At 51.5% G+C, this 17,585-nt stretch overlaps 1 protein-coding gene across 3 annotated transcripts in view; it reads right to left on the bottom strand.

The window, feature by feature from the left end:
- The window catches only part of UXS1 (UDP-glucuronate decarboxylase 1), a 69,701-nt gene extending 60,225 nt beyond the window's left edge, over positions 1–9,476 (bottom strand). The window contains 1 exon segment of one of the 3 annotated variants that reach the window (NM_001244774.1): positions 9,360–9,476. In NM_001244774.1, coding sequence (NP_001231703.1) covers positions 9,360–9,453 — 94 coding nt within the window. In that variant the 5' untranslated portion in view covers positions 9,454–9,476. 3 annotated transcript variants of the gene reach the window in all.

Here is a 17,585-nt window from a genome sequence, read left to right as displayed (position 1 = left end):
GAGCTTCCAGGGCCCCACAAAGCACCACCCTCCCAGCTCCTCCCCTACTAGAAGCTATCAGACCTCACTGCTCAGGACTTTACGGGGGGCTCTGTCTCCAGGCCCAACCCCCTTCCTGGAGGCTGGTGGGGGAGGCTGAAAGAGGCCGCCCTGTCCCAGGCTAACCTCAGCCACCCTAAGTCACCCCCTGGGCAAAAACTCAGGTGACCCAAAGGGCTTCTGGTGACTAAGAGAAATCCCAGGGGTTTAGGGAGCTTGGAGCCAGGACCAGGGACTGAGACCCCATACACTTTCCTCAGCACCACACCAAGCGGGAGCAACCGCTGCAATTCACCTTGGAGGGGCACTCAACATCCCCAACGTGTGAAGCGCCCTTAAAAATACAGGGAGCGCTCAGCAAATACTCAATAGAAAAGTGGGCAAAAGACCAACAGTTCTCAGAAACAGATACATTTAGTTGGGGGGGGGGGTGTTTGTTTTGGGTTTTTTTTTAGGGCCTCACCGGCAGCATATGGAAGTTCCCAGGCTAAGGGTTGAATCGGAGCTGTTTTTATTGATTTCTCCATTATTTTTTTGGTTTCAATCTCATGGATTTCTGCTCCGATTTTTTTTTTTTGTCTTTTTTTTTTTTAGGGTTATACCTGCGGCATGTGGAGGTTGCCAGGCTAGAGGTCAAATAGGAGCTGTAGCCACTGGCTTACACCACAGCCACAGCAACGCGGGATCCGAGCTGCATCTGTGACCTACACCACAGCCCAGGGCAATGCCGGATCCTTAATCCACGGAGCGGGGACAGGGATGGAACCTGTATCCTCAGAGACAATGCTGGGTCCTTAATCTGCTGAGGCACAATGGGAACTCCCAAAAACAGATACTTTAATAGTCCTTTAACACATGAAAAGACACTTAATGTCCCTCCTCTAGAGCAGTCTCTCCATGGCAATGACCAGTGCCCCCATGAGTTGTCCCCACCATCTGCTGGAGGAGGACACAGCTGCTCTGGGGGAACTGCATTCACAAGCTCTCTCACTGCAGCAGTGTTTCCAAGAGCAAAGTACCTGAAATAACAAAATGGCCTGGCACGGGAGCCTGGTCAAGGGTAGGGCACACACACAGCGGTGACGCAGAGCAAAAGTGACTCCACGCACGGACATGAGAGCGTTCCAGGAAAGGCAAGGAGTGCAGAATGGTCCACATGGTAGGTGGCCTCCTGGGTAATGAGAGCAGCAGGTGCATGAACACACACAGGCTGATGTCCACACTTGCCAAAAGCAACCTAAGATGGATAAAACGGACCCACAACAAGGGGGAGAGGGTACAGGCTGGACGCTGCGGCCAGACACGTCTGCACAACCTTTTATTCAGTTTGATTTTTGAACCGTGTAAACGGCTTACACACTTTAACACCAGGAAAGAGAAAGCAAATCCTAAAATGGAACACAAACCAAAAAAGAAAAAAAAAAATGAACCTGGCTTGTATCAGGCATAGAAAGAAATGTTTCGAGGAGCTTTGAACACAGTAACTGGATACCCTTAGCACCACTATTTAAAGGACAAAAAGGACCAGAAGGAAATTCTGTATTTTCTCAAGTTTGCCATTGTTAAGTGGCAGTGATGTGGTAATTCTGAAACTCTTCTGTCTGGTGGTACAGAGCAAATAGCTTGTACTGATGTCAGGAGCAGGATTTCCATTGTGGGAAGAAGGAAGCAGCTATAGAGAAAGGGGGCAGGTGAGAAAGAACCTTGTTATGACTTAAATGGGAAGCAGTAGCACACACCCCCGACTGGAAACAACTGGTCCCTGTCCCGGCTCTGTCCCCTTGTCCCCTGCAGGAGCCAGAGGCAACACATCTCAGCCCGCCCAGACCCTAGTTCTAAATCCACACTGTCCAATGAAAGGAAGCAGGGCTCCTAGGACAAACGGCTGAGTCCAGGTTTGGGGCAGAGGAAAAACCAGATGAGCCAGGAGCACCTGGAGATCAAGGAAGGACTCCAAGACGGAAGGAACCCAAGTCACGTGATTTGGGAGAGAGGCTAAATTGATGGTGGCCCTCAAAACATGTCCACAAGCTAATTCTTGGAAACTGGGAATATGATCAGACTTGGAAAAGGGATCTTAGCAGGTGTAATTAATGAGCAAAGGGTCATCCTAGATTTTTTTTTTTTTTTTTTTTTTTGCTATTTTAGGGCCGCACCCTCAGTATATGGAGGTTCCCAGGAGAGGGGTTGAATCAGAGCTATAGCTGCAGCCTACACCACAGCCACACCAGATCTGAGCCACATCTGCAACCTACACCACAGCTCACGGCAACACTGGATCCTTAACCCACTGAGCAAGGCCAGGGAATGAACCCACATCTTCATGGATCCTACTGGGGTTCGTTAACTGCTGAGCCACAATGGGAACTCCAGGCCATCCTAGATTTTCAGTTGGGCCCTCACCCCACTGGACCAGTATCCTTTTAAGGGACGGGGGATATCTGAGAGGCAGAAGGAGGGACCCCACAACCACCCTGGGGAAAGGAAGAGTCCACCACCAAATGCAGAACCTGAAGCTGCCTTGATGGAGCAGCCCTGCCAAGACCTCAACTTCTGACTCTGGCCTCCAGGATCCTGAGACAATAAGCTGCCCATTTTGAAGCCACCTGGTTTGTGCAGTTTGTCACAGCAGCCACAGGAGCTAAAATAGCGAGCAAAGACAGGGGGATGGCACGGTCTCTCCATTTAGAAGAAGGCAGGGGGAATCACAAAATTCAGAGGTCACCGTTTTCTGATCCCTGATGTAAGAATCCATCCAGGCAAAAACTCAATGGACGCTTTGAGTGCACTGGCTGAAAACAGGACACTGGTAAGTCTCTTGACCACCCCCAGCTGTGTCCTGGGAAAACGGACCCTGAAAATTAGGTGAGGGGCAGCCAGCCCTTCTCAGCATCAAACTCAGCACCAACAGTGGACAAAGCTGATGCTGTACTAACCAAGCAGCATCATCACAAAAATGTTTAGCTGAATTTAATCCTAAGCAAACGACCAGGTAAATCCAGGTGGGACGTTTTAAAGGACAACCAGACTTTCCTTTTAAAAGATAAATGTCATTAGAAAACAGAAAGAGAGATGGAACAGCGATGTGTAAATCTTGATGGGATCCTGGATCTAAAAAACAACACTCAGAAGAGGCTACAGAAGTACCCCTCATGACTCAGTGGAAACGAATCTGACTAGTATCCATGAGGACGCAGATTCAATCCCTGGCCTCGCTCAGTGGGTTAAGGATCTGGCATTGCCATGAGCTGTGGTGTAGGTCGCAGATGCAGCTTGGATCTGGCATTGCTGTGGCTGTGGTGTAGGCTGGCACTGTAGCTCCAATTCAGCTCCTAGCCTGGGAACCTCCATATGCCACGAGTGCAGCCCTAAAGACAAAAAAAAAAAAAAAAAAAAAAAGAAGAAAGAAAAAGCTATAAAGACATTTATGGTACAACTGGAGGAAAATTCAAATATGGACTGCAAGTCAGATGATATCATTTACGTTAATTTTTAGAATATGATAGTGATGAGATGACACAGAAAATGCAGATCTTAGGAGATACACAGTAACGTTTTTAAACATGAAGTTATTGCTATGTCTGCTGCTTTCAAATATTTCAACAAATTAAGTATGTATAAAAACAAAAAGAATGAGCAAATGTGGGAAGAAAAGAACTACTAGCATATGTAGGCTGAGAGTTATTTGGGTCCTTGCTGAATTATTCTTTCAATACAATGGAAATCACATGTGGAAATCCTCAAACTAGATGACGAGGGTCAAAATAATTTCCAGGTTGCCCTCTCCAGCCTCCAAGGAGGGAGGGGGAGATTTTGAGCTCCTATTCATGGTGAAGTTGGGGGAAATGACCCGGGAAACTGAGGTAATAAGCCAGTGACTGCTGGGCTCTGGCAAACCTGGAAGCACCACTTAGACAGTGTGCTTGTCTCCCCTCTTTTCTCCCAGGAGGCCCCTGGCATCAGGACCCTGCTGTCGTGCCATCTGCCCATGCAGGCCAGCATCCGTCTGTCTGCTGAGCGACTTTTTTTTTTTTTTAGGGCCTCACCTGCACCATATGTAAGTTCCCAGACTAGGGGTCGAATGGGAGCTGTAGCTGCCAGCCTATACCACAGCCACAGTAACTCCAGATCCAAGCCACATCTTCAACCTACACCACAGCTCACAGCAACATCAGATCCTTAACCCACTGAACAAGGCCAGAGATTGAACCTGAGTCCTCATGGATGCTAGTCGGATTGGTTTCTGCTGAGCCACGACGGGAACTCCTGCTGAGTGACTTTGTCATTGCAAATCATGGAGACAGATTAGACCAGGTGCAAAACTCTCATGAAAAGTCCCAACTCAGAGAAGATGAATGTCTGATATCACCAGTGCAGAGCTAACACATAAAACATCCTTTTATGTGGTTTCCGGGGTGAGTCAGTGTCTTTTCTTTTCAGTGGATTAACAGGGACAGGACAGGAAGGTACCACAAATGCATGTCACTACAACAAAGCCCAGGACATGGCCAAACCTAAATGAGCACCAATATTATCACACCTCAGGTTTTCAAGAGCTTAAGGAGCACCACTGAAATGTCAGAAAACAGCCTCCGTCTTTGTTCTGCTGTTTCAGGTACAAACTGAGGTGCACAGGGGAGAGGGAGCCAGTGCTTCTGGAAGGTGGAGAGAAGGAAGAAGGCAGAGGAATTAAGAGAACAGGAGCCTGAGACAGGTGCCGGGGGGAGGCAGGGCACCAGGACGTGGGGTTGTCCTTCGAGGGCAGGGGCAGGGGAGCCCTTGTCAGCAGGGCCCAGGGCTCCTGGGGGCGGTTGGTGGGGGGAGTGGGCAACTCAGGAGGATGCTGAGTACCCTCAACATAGCTACCTGTGTGGAGCGGCCCCTGCTCAAATGGAGCCCATGACCCAGGGTCCCCAGAAAGCCTCCAAGGAAAAAGGAAGTCACCAGGGGGAGAGACTCTGCAGGGGCGGGGACAAAGGAACTACGTGAGGAGGAGACTGGGAAACAAAGAGCAAGGTTTTTGGAGAAAAAAAGAAGTCTCATGAACAAAAAGTGACAGCAAAAAGAAAGGGGTTTTTTGGTTATTTTTTGTTTTGCTTTTTAGGGCCACATCGTGGCATATGGAAGTTCCCAGGCTAGGAGTTGAACTGGAGCTGCAGCTGCTGGCCTACACCACAGCAACGCAGGATCCGAGCCATGTCTGCGACCTACACCACAGCTCACGGCAATGCCGGATCCTTAACCCCGCTTGAGCGAGGCCAAGGATAGACTCCGTGTCCTCAAAGATACTAGTCGGATTCATCTCCATTAAGCCATGATGGGAACTCCAAAAAGACAGGTTTTAGATCACAGGAAGATTCAGATGACAAAGATAATGAAGTTTCCAAAAAGCAGAGCAAAGCTCTAAATTGACAGAAGACAGGAAACGAAAAGGATGACACCAGGAGGTCCCAAGGCCCCGCAGGTTGACATTCCAGGAGGGGAAGGAGGGACCAAGGGAGAGCTCAGGGCTGCACATCCTGGGCAAGCCCGGCAGGTGCTGTGCTGGGACCACAGGGCACAGCAGTCAGGGCAGCCTCACTCTTGGGAACAGGCGTGCAGTAGTCTTGAAAGAGACCAGTTATCGATCACAGGGGAAGAAATACAACCACAAGGAAGCGCTCAGGGCCCAGGGGCCACGCTGGAGCTGAGCCAGGGTGTGGGGTGGCCACCAGCACCAGGGCAGAAGGGCCTGGGCTCCTGGGGGAGAAATCAAGTTGGGGCGGGGGGGGGCAGCTGGAGCCGCAGCACCAGCACCCAGAAGGGGTGAAGCCCGATGGTTCTGCACCATCCACCTGTCAATTAAACACGAAGACAGAGACATCTGAGGCCGAGGTCTCCCAAGGCCTCAGGGTGAAATAACTAAGATGCAGTGAGGGGACAGGAGAGCTCTGCTGACCAGCCTGGGGGGCTGGGGCCAGAGGCATCATGAGACTGGAGAGGCTTGGGGGGGGGGAGCTCAGGGAGGTCATGGTGCTGCTGAGCACCTTGGGGGAGGCGCAGGCTGGCCACAAAGCCTTGGGATCTAACAGGGAACAGAGCACGGAAGGCGGCATAATTAACTGCGAGAAAAACAAAAGGTAACATAAGTACAACACAGCTCACCGTGAATAACATCTAGTTACACACTCGAGCTAATGCTGATCTCCTCAAGATGACATCACGCCTGCGGTAGGGTGAGCACAGGTGGGTGGAAAGGAAGGAGGGGAAACATTCATCTTTTAGGGAAGAAGGTCCCCAGGTGGCACCTACAGACGAAAAGCTCAGGCTTGCAGCACAAAGACAAACCAAATTCATCAGCTCAAAGCTGAGAAGCACTTGCCTTGGGGCAGGGGAAAGGAACTCCCTCCTCCCTTTGCCTGGATGGAAGAGCCAGGTGTCAGCAAGGAGGCTGGGTGCCCTCAGGCAAAGAAACCGAGGAAGATGCAGGAAGGGGCTTCGTGTCCTTGGGGAGCAAGGGCAGTTTTCTCAAACAAGGAGGCAAGATCATTAACAAGTGGCATGGAGACCAGGGGACACTTCCACCCGTCGGGGACACTCAAGAGCCACTGTGTGGCCTTTACTGCTAAGCGTCTCACCCACCAGCCCTGTGCATTCCTAACACTGCCTCCCCTCTGGTCTTAAACCCTCAGGCGAATGAATCCACCCCCCCCACCCCCCGTCGGACACCGCCTCCCCAGGCCCCGTCTGCAGAGGCAGCTTCAGCACAACTCCAGCCGCCGCCCCCTTCTCGGCCTCCAGAGAACAGCTGCCTGCTCCTGGTACCACAGGACCTCTGCACGAGCCACTTCTTCTGAGCACATTTCCTCCTCTGTCCCCATTAACTCCTACACGGGCCGCACTTCTCAGCTCCAGCCTCACTTCCTCCGGGAAACAAATGCCTGGCTTGGCCCTGCCACAAGCCCTCAGACACCCCTTAACTTCCTGCCCTCCTGTTTGAAATATAACGCTCATTTGCATGATTATCTCATTCAGGGCCAAATCATCTCCTAAGTCAGCAGTCGTACAGTGGGGTCTCCAGACACCCCACCACCACCACGGTATCTCAGGTGAAGCCAGTAAAAATGCAAATGGCCTGGCCACACCCAGACCTGGTGCATCAGACACTCAAGGTGGGAGGCACCAACCTGGGTTTCAAGAACCCTCCAGGTGAGTATGACGCACACAGCTGGAGAACCACTGCCCAGATGTCCTGCACTCCTCGTGACCCCCCCCCAGGACTAAACACAGGAGGAACAACAGTAAGGGTTTGATGGACACCAATAAAAACTGGGCAGGAGTTCCTGGTCCACGGGATGTTAAAAAACTTTCCATGGCTCTCCAGAACCCTACCTTTAGAAGCCCCCCAAATCAGCAGGGAGCCTGTCCATTGACAGATGAATGGATTAAGAAGATGTGGAATATATATACACAATGGAATACTACTCAGCCATAAAAAAGGACAAAATAATGCCATTTGCAGCAACAAGATGGAACTAGAGACTCTCACACTAAATGAAGTCAGTCAGAAAGAAAAAGACAAATACCATATGATACCACTTATATCTGGAATCTAATATATGGCACAAAGGAATCTTTCCACAGAAAAGAAAATCATGGACTGTTGGAGAACAGACTTGGAGTTGCCAAGGGGGAGGGGTGGGGACTGGTAATTTAGGATTAATAGATGCAAACTATTTATTGCCTTTGGAATGGATAAGCAATGAGATCCTGCTGTATAGCAAGGAACTCTATCTAGCCACTTGTGATGGACTATGATGGAGAATAATGTGAGAAAAAGAATGTATATATGTACATGTGGCTGGGTCACCTTGCTGTACAGTAGAAAATGGACAGAACACTGTAAACCAGCTATAATGGAAAAAATAAAAACCATTAAAAAAAAACCCACTGAGCCTGCCACACACCTGGGGGGCGAGCCCCAGCTTCCTGGCCTTCCTAGACTCACATCTTGTTCTCTATAGTTTATTATCTGAGTGATCATCCTTAAATTCACCTGACTTCTCTTGGCCTTAATTTACTCACCTCTCAAATGGGCATAATCACAGTACCTATTTCCTAGGATTGTTAAAATAATGAGACAATGAAACACTCACGCACACATGGAGAAGCCGGCATCACACAGGTACTGTTATGATGGCCCTAAGGATAGTTATCAACTCGAAGTGATCTTTCCCCTGGAGGCTCCGCTCTGACTCAAGCCCTGCACACACTTCACACTAGCCCTTTGGACCTCGCAACTATTTCCACCTAACCCCTCGCAGCTGGGCTGCCCCCACAGCCTAGGTCTTAATTGCACACATTTTCCTCAACAGAAGGCACTTTCTCGAGGCCCCCTCACCTCGGGAATCAGATCTTGATAATTCAACTGTTGAGCAGGTGTTTCGTTTCAGCGTGTATCAGTCTCGTGGCTAAGATTCAAACGAAGCTCACACTTGGTCCAATTTTGGTACTCGTTGAAGTATTAATAGCAGCAGTGAAAATACATTCCCATCGAATAGTTTTTTTTTTTTTAAAGAGATAGCTTTTGCCTCTAAGAAGAGGGTCTACCACCCGACTGAAAAGTGCCCCTCCTGCCCCTAATCCCGAAGCCACCAGGAGCGATGGCACAGAACCGCACACACCAGAGCGGCGCCAGGATTCCCCCACTCCACCCGCGCGCCGGGCCGACCTGCGCCCCGGGATTCTGGGCGTGGGGACTCCCCGCCCCGGTGCATCCCTAGCCCTAGGTAACAAGACCCCGGGTGAAGACACCTGGGCGTGGGGACTCCCGGGCTTCCGGACACCTGGACGCCAAGACCCCAGAGCGCGGACATCCATGAGTGTTCGGCCCCTGGGCACGGGGACCCCGAGCGTCCGGGATCTTGGGCTCCGGGACTCCCAGGCGTCCAGACACCTGGACTCGGCGGCCTCTGGAGGTCCGAATACCTGGACTCGTAGACCCACGGGCGCGGACACCCCCGGGGTCCTGGACCCCTGGGCGCGGCCGGGGGCCGGCGGGGTCCCGCGACACTTGAGTTCCCCAGCAGTTAAACGCTGAGTAATTTTCCTGGGAGCAGGCAGCTCAGGCAGGGGCTCCGCCAGGCGAGAGCATTCCTACCCCTGGACCCGCCCGGCGGCGCGGCACTCTCAGGAACCGTGGACCGCAGCCCGCGTGTGGCTCGGACCGCCGGGCCGAGGGCCGAGTGTCCGCGCCCGCTGTCCGATCGGCGGCCGCGCGCGCGGAGCGGGAAGGAGGGAGCAGGCCGCCGGCGGGAATGAATGGCCCCGCGCGAACTCACAGGCCACGTAGGCTAGCAGCGCGATGCCCAGCAGCAGCTTCATCCTCCTGCGGCTGACGGCGGACGCGAGGCGCAGTAGCGCCTGGCTCAGCATCCCGGGCCGCGCGCTGCGGCCGCTGGGCTCCGTGCGCGGCGGCGGCGGGGGCGGCCCGGAGGCCCCGCCCCACGCCCGCTTCCTGCCGGTCGGGCCCGTGCGCATGCGCTATGCCCGCCCCGCCCGCGCCCGCAGGCGCAGTGCGGTAGCCAGGGACTGGCTGCAGGCGGGCAACGTGTGCGCGTGCGCAGGCCGGAGCGCCGAAGCCGCGGGCCGCGGTGGGCACTACGGGGTACAGCTCTGGGAGAGCTTGTGCTCGGCTTTCCCAGGTCTTTGGCGCTCTTTACCGCCTCCTTCTGAAAGTTGTTCTCCCTGCTTCTTTAGTTAAAGTAGCGGTAGCGACAAAAATTAGTGCCCCAAACACCGCTCAAGTCCAGACCCCGTGCATTTTTCCTGTCCGGTGATCGGCCGGAGCGTCTTTCTACGAAGTGTGGAGTCTATTATTATATTAAAAAGTAACGCTAGTGTAGAATGAGGACAAACCAGGAAGAAAAGGGTGGATCGCGTTGTCTCCGCCTGGAGACGAGCCCGTGCCTCGTTCCAGCTTCCTGCCCAACGTGTGCTTTTGGCCACACTTACGCACTGAGGGTGCACTGATGGCACCTGCGTCCCCTGGGTTGTTTATTCCATAAGCATGTGCTCCCAGCGAGGAGCTGTGTCAACGTACCCATGCAGAAATCACCGTGGGATTGTGGGAAGCTGCCCCCCCGGGGAGAAGCGGTTGCACGTGGATCTGCGTGGTGCCAGTCCCGGGGTAGGGGTGGGGGTATCCAGAGGGAAAACCCCGAGGGTGGGGCTGCGGGCCGAACTGCAGGCTTCAGCTGGTCCCGGCCGCTCCTCTGACCGCTGGGAAAGTTAGGCTTCTTTGCTAAATTTCACAATCGAATACCTTTCTTTAGCTTTGTTATAAACCTCCAAGGAAAATAAATACCACAGCTAGCAATAAGTCAAAGCAGTAATAGGTCACATCATTCAAACTACACAGCACACAAGTCTTGATTCTGTGATTCTAATACAACTTTCCCGTCCGGTCTCCCCACTAACCGCTGAGAGTCATCCAATGGGAAGAAGCTTGTTGAGCCCCGTCCCTGAGGGAAGGGCTGCTCTGGCCGGTGCTGCCCACCCCTGGACTGGCCTCCTTTCAGGACGCCCAGCCTCCCACCCCCACCCTGCAGCATCCAAAGAGGCTGCCAGGGGACATTTGGAGGCAGAGAGACTCCTGGTCCATCTTCCAGAGCATGCCACCTGGGACGCGTTGCTTTTGGTCTTGCAGTTTTTGTTTCTCCATTGTTAACATTTTGAGTTTGGGTTAAATCTGTAATTTTTGCAAGGAACTGTCTGGAGCAGGCAGGGCCCGAGCTTCTCCTTCTATGACGTCATGATTTTTAGATAAAAGTTGAGGAGCAGAGATGTGAGAAAAGATTGTGTTGACACTTGCCCTAAGGCAAAATCAGATGGAAGCTGCAGTGGGATTTCAAGCATGTTGGGTTGTAGGTGAGATTTAGCTGATAGGTGTTTATCAGTTCAAGCAGGCCAGGGATTGTGAAATACACACTACATCTGTACAAAACTCCCTGAACCCAGCAGTCCTACCTGAGCATTTTTTCTGCCAGCATGCACCATTGCCAACTTCTGCCCCTCCGGGATTAACTATATGGAAACACTGTCAGCTGCTGCAGTAGGAGTAGCTGGTGCTGTTTTTATCACCACCGAGGAGGCTGTCGGTGGTCTTAACCAAAGCCAGGATTGGGGAGTAAAAGCAATAGTTAGGTGTGCCCAGCAGAGAAGGCCAAGGGGAGGGAGGTGCCCTGGAGACAAACCCAGCCCCAGCCCTACCCCCACCCCAGGCACATCAGGGAAACCTTGGGCTCAAGCAAATCTCATCCCTGTGCTCCTCCTCTTCCCTCTTCAGCTGCCGACACCCTCTGCCCCAGCAGGTTCCGGGCTCCCATCCCCACCTCCAGCCTTGCCATCAGCTTCTCCATTGTTTCAGTGTCTCTGTTAGCAAGTATGTTTTCAACCGCGGCTAGTTACACTGCAGCATTCTTGACACTTGTGGTGATTGAAAAGGGAACCATGATGTGGCTCCTCTCCTAGAGTGTTAAGAGCCTAAGAAGGGTAGAAAACTACAGTCTATGGAACTTCCACCAAAATCCAGGGACTATTGTGCGTGACACTGTCACGTGTTTATCTCACCAAATTCTCTGACAGCCCCGAGACAGCTTGCTGATGCTGCGTCTTTAATAGACAGGAATCCGAATCTCTGAATGTTTCAGTGTCATACAGCTGAGCATGTGGGGCTGAGGCACCTACCTGTTCCTTCCCCTGGATGCTGTCCTGGAGGAGAGTGAAGGTGTGCAGAGAGGACCATCCTTGGCAATAGAAAGTGATGAGGGCTGGGGGCTGGCTCAGAAGCTCAGAAGCCTAAGGAATTTCAGAGGAGAAATGCATCGGCTCCAGGCAATGTTGTGCCCACTTCTCGGTCAGTCAGGACAGTCTACAGGCACAAAGCTTCCTGTGGGAGTATTTATCCCATGGGGATGCACAATGAAGCTACAGATCAGGGCTTTTGTCTTTTCTTTTTTTTTTTTTTTTCTTTTCTTTTCTTTTTAGGGCTGTACCCACAGCATGTGGAAGTTCCCAAGCTAGGGGTCGAATCAGAGCATTGTGGGATCCAAGCCACGTCTGTGACCTACACCACAGCTCACAGCAATGCCGGATTCTTAACCCACTGAGCAAAGCCAGGAATCGAACCCAAATCCTCATGGATACCAGTCAGCCATGGCTGAGCCATGATGGGAACCCCCAGGTCAGGGCTTTTTTTTGTTTTGTTTTGTTTTTTTTAAACAGCACACCTCGGAGTTCCCATCGTGGCTCAGTGGTTGATGAATCCGACTAGGAACCATGAGGTTGCGGGTTCAATCCCTGGCCTTGCTCAGTGGGTTAAGGATCCGGCATTGCCGTGAGCTGTGGTGTAGGTTGCAGACGCGGCTCAGATCTGGTGTTGCTGTGACTCTGGCTGGCTGGGCCAGCAGCAACAGCTCCAATTCGATCCCTAGCCTGGGAACCTCCTTATGCCGCAGGTGGGGCCCTAGAAAGAAAGAAAGAAAGGCTCAGAGAAGTTTTCCTGACTAGAACTGGGCAGACACCTCTTCCTCTGATAATTCTGAGAAAGAAGAGCTGGGTTCCTGAGCTGCCCCTCCCAGCCATGCAGGCACCCTTGTGAGTCACTGCTGTGTTCCTGCTGGTTGCAGGCTAGAATGTCTGCTCCTGGAGTCCCTTTCTAGAGGGTGTGACTTCCATGGGTCTTGGGGGGAGGAGGGAGGGTGCTTTTGTTTCCTGGGCCTCCACACCTGCTCCAGGATCATCGAGTGTACCAGGCCTTATCTGCACCTTAGGGTGCAGGTGTGTTCAACATCCCAGCAATGAAAATAACTTGAAATTGCATCTCTAGGAGTTCCTCTCATGGCACAGTGGAAACAAGTCCAACTAGGAACCATGAGGTTGCGAGTTCGATCCCTGGCCTCACTCAGTGGATTAAGGATCCGGTGTTGCTGTGAGCTATGGTGTAGGTCGCAGATGCAGCTCAGATCCTGCATTGCTGTGGCTGTGGTGTAGGCCAGCAGCTGTAGCTCCGATTAGACCCCTAGCCTGGGAACCTCCATATGCCACAGGTATGGCCCCAAAAAGCAGAAAAAAAAAAAAAGAAAAGAAAGAAATTTCATCTCTACATTCCCATCCCTGAGTCTTTTTCGAAAAAAAAAGTATATTTTTTAGAACAAGAGGATGGTACAGAGTTCCTACAGAGCCCAATTAATTTCCCTTATTATGAGCATCCTGCATTCCTGTAGGATTTATGCCACTTTGTATCAAGGCTTATGTCAACATGACCTGTGATTCTTGCTATTTTTTGTTTTGTTTTGTTTTGTTTTTAGGGCTGCATGTGCAGCATGTGGAAGTTCCCAGGCTAGGGGTTGAATTGGAGCTGTAGCCTCTGGCCTATACCACAGCCACAACAACGCAGGATCCAAGCCACATCTTCAGCCTACACCACAGCTCATGGCAACGCCAGATCCTTAACCCACTGAGGGAGGCCAGGTATCGAACCTGCATTCTCAGGGATACTAGTCGGGTTCATTAACCACTGGGCCACGATGGGAACACCGACTCATGCTGTTGACCTTCATCCCCTGGCAGAGGTCGTGTCTACCATGTGTTCTCCTTTTCCACTTTCCATTCTGTCCCCTTTGGAAGGAAGTCACAGGGCCCACGCTGTGTAAGGAGCATGGAGTTACGCTCCACATCCCTGAGGGGTAGTGTCCATGTAAGTCACTTATAATGTTTCCTGGAGGCAGATTTATCCCTTTTCCCTGTTTATTTCATTGTTTTGTCCTTTGTTGCTATTGGTATGGCCCCACTCTGAGTTATAATGCAATACCTCTTTGTTAATTGTCTTGCTCGAGTGATGCCAGCTTGAGTCACTGGGAGTCCCATGCCCCCGTGCTGTGTACTGCATCAGGGTAGTCATGGGGTTCGAGCATTTCCTTACTTCCTGGTGCTCTAAGTTGCTCCAGGCTCCCCTCTGGTACCTCCTGCTGCAGTCCTCGAATGCCTGCTCCTCCAAGGAGCCCTGGTTCCTTCTGCTGGGAGCAGTCTAGAAATCAAATCTGAGTGCCGTATGCTTATGGGACTGGGTGTTGCTGTGCCTGGGCCCTTAGAGCCCACAGGGTAGAGGTGTGTGTGTGTGTGTGTGTGTGTGTGTGTGTGTGTCTCCATGTGCATGCCCACGAGCCCTACCCTGTGCATGTACATACATCTATACAGGTTTCTACAGGTAATGATCTTTGTGTAAACACGAGTCTACCCTGATGTCTCCAGCTCTGCTCAGTGCCACATGGGTCATTCTGGCCTCCTCTCTTGCTGAGCTGTGACCTCCCACTCCAACAGTCAGAAATTGGCCCCACCATCCACAACAGTCAGACACCGGCCCCACCATCCCCATCTGTCCAGTCCCAGTACATGGCACACACGTAGTTCTGTGACCTCCTCATCCCTGCGGATAGCCATTCATGCAGCTATCCCATGCATGCACACACACACACACACACACACACACACACGCACACACACACTCAAACACACACACACACAAACACACCCCTCTACTCTCCTTGCTCCTCTGCTTTCCCACCTCCCCAGCCCCCTGGTCCACCCCAACCCTGGAATTTCTTTTTATTTCTCTGCAACACAGTGTATTTCCCCTCTTTATAGTCCACAGCTTAGTGGCCTCATCATTCTCACCTAAACCTGCTAATAAAAGCATGTATCTGGGAGTTCCCGTTTTGGCTCAGAGGGTTAAGAACCTGACAGTGTCTCTCTGAGGATGCAGGTATTATCCCTGGCCTCACCCAGTAGGTTAAGGATCCAGCATTGCTGCAAACTTCAGCGCAGGTTGCAGATGTGACTCGGATCTGGTGTTGCTGTGGCTGTGGCGTAGGCTGGCAGCTGCAGCTCCAATTTGACCCCTAGCCTGGGAACTTCCTTATGCCATGGGTGCAGCCCTAAAAAAGAAAAAAAAAAGTATCTTCCTGCACAAACATTGTTTCCTCCCTAAGAAATATTCGGGGGTCATCCTTAGAATAGATTCCTAAACCTGATCACAATAAGAGTTGGGACTCCTGGACAGTGGGCTGACTGTCCATTCCTAGGCCACAGCTCCTCCCCACCCCCCCGGCCCAGGCAGGCTTCCTGGTGATGTCTGGGCATAGGAATGGCCATAGGAGAGGCACCTGGCATAGAGGGCAGGTGCTGCAGTCCAAGTGGGCAGGAACAAGTAATGGCCAGTGTTCGTGGTGGGAAAGCTGTGCAAATACACTTGAGAGTTATTTCAGAAACCCATCAACTGAAGTTCTAGTTGACTGTGAAGAGCAAAGGGGAGGAGATAAATGAGCAGGGCTCGCCAGTCATCCACCAGGTGATGGGTTCTCTTCAGATGTTGCTGGAGGTATTTTTCCTCCCAGCTCTTTGTGTTTCTGTGAGGATCCTGGATGGGAATTCAAAGCTGGCACAGAGGTTTCCAGTGCAGGCCAGCTCAGGTAGGAATGTGGGGTTGCCTGGAGCTCTGAGTTCTGAAAGCTCTGGCAGCAAAAGGCCAAGATGCTGGGAACGCCTGTGTGCGTGGTTGGGGCCAGCAGGGACGTGTCTGGGACACCTGTCACTCCCAGTTGTCATGGTTATTTCTGCAAGTTCTTCCCAATTCAGGCATTTTCTGCTGACTTTGTTTTTGTTTTTGTTTTTTGCTTTTTAGGGCCACACCCTTGGCATATGGAGGTTTCCAGGCTAGGGGTTGACTTGGAGCTGCAGCTGCCAGTCTACACCACAGTCACAGCAACATCAGTTCCAAGCCTCATCTGTGACCTACACCACAGCTCACGGCCATGCCAGGTCCTTAACCCCTTGGGCGAGGCCAGAGATCAAACCTGCGGCCTCATGGATACTCATCGGTTTCGTTTCCCTTATGCCACAACAGAAACTCCTCTGCTGACTTTTAAGTGCTAAACCTTGCAATTGGAAGAAATGGTCCTGAGCAAAGGCCTCCCTGTCACAGCCTGTGGGCAGCTTGCTCCTCATTTGGTCTCAGGCCATCCTGTGACCCAGGCCCAAAATGCCAGGGGCCGGAGGGGACTTGGTAACAAGGAGGCCTGCTAACAGCGCGAGGAGCAACAGTGAGGCAATCGGTTCACGGTGGGTGAGGCATCCACCACCACTGAGTCATGCATTCCAGACCTTTTGATACTGTAACAGAGAAAAGCTTAACAATGACATTTTTTAGGGACGAAGAGCAGTCAGGAGAGAAGAACAGGGGTGTGTGTTTTTGTGGGCACATTCATGGGGGCTTCAGAAGCAGAGCTAGCCCATGTGGCATTTTGATAAGAAGCAGAAAAGGCTCCCCTTCCTCAATATCCCTGACTTGTCTAGCAGGACTTTTTATCTTAGTAAATAAAACTACCTTCTCTATGATGTTGTCCCTTTAATCAGTGCACAGACTGCCCAACCGTACATGGCATATGGGGCTAGGAGTCAGGTGTTGGATGCAGTGAGAAGGTAGGAGGGAAAAGGAGGCAGCAAGAAAACAGCTTCTGCCTCTGTATGTGTATGACGCTACGGAGTTAAAACAACTGGACTTGTTCTGGTGCATAGACAATGACAAAGGCACCGAGAGCAGGCAAGCAGCTGATGCATGAACAAACCTACATAAAATTTGGGACATCCCCATGTCTTCCACTTCTATTTCCTGTTGGGACAGTGGCAGGGAAGTTGGGATGTGACTGAAGTGAGCTGAACAGTGGTGGAGGCCGTGGCCGTGAAAGCAGACTGTGACTGCAGAGGGAAGATGCAGGTTAGCGGATATGCAGAGAAGTCCACGGATGTTGTGAAGAGCTGATAATTTTGAAGGATAACATGCATTTAGGGGAAAAAAAAATCAGTTACTTTCCTGTCCTCTTCAGATACTTTCTTATGATCACTTTAAAATGGACAATATGGGAGTTCCTGTCGTGGCACAGTGGTTAACAAACCCGACTAGTGTCCATGAGGATGTGGGTTTGATCCCTGGCCTTGCTCAGTGGGTGGAGGATCCAACGTTTCTGTGGCTGTGGCATAGGCCAGCAGCTGAAGCTCCAATTCACCCCCTAGCCTGGGAACTTCCATATGCCACAGGGGTGGCCCTAAAAAGACAATAGACAAAAATAAATAAACAAATAAAACGACCAACATGAGGGAACAGGGAATCATGGAATGGAAGCCAATCTCCATCACGAGGTAATATAGAGCAGGACTCAAGGATGGTGGAATTTTCAAATGGTAATGGAACAACACTCAAGCATTTTAGCTGAAGTACCAACGAAGGGGAGAGGGAAACCTGCAGAAGATTCAGAGCAAGCAGACATCAGTTTACTTGTTTTAAAGATCGTGAGCCTGGTGTAACACACAGATTCAAGGTGAAGGAGCTTGGGAAAGCCAATGCCTTTCTCCCTCCACGTATTGGAAGTGGCTGTTCCCACACTCTGGGTTGACCTAAGGGAGATCTTTGCTGGACCAAAGGGGGCTTTCCAAAGAGATATCCTTGGGTA

Source organism: Sus scrofa, chromosome 3 (assembly GCF_000003025.6).
Source record: "Sus scrofa isolate TJ Tabasco breed Duroc chromosome 3, Sscrofa11.1, whole genome shotgun sequence".
Taxonomy (NCBI): Eukaryota; Metazoa; Chordata; class Mammalia; order Artiodactyla; family Suidae; genus Sus; species Sus scrofa.
The sequence above is the reverse complement of the archived record's forward strand: the minus strand, read 5'-3'. Positions and strand labels throughout refer to the sequence as shown.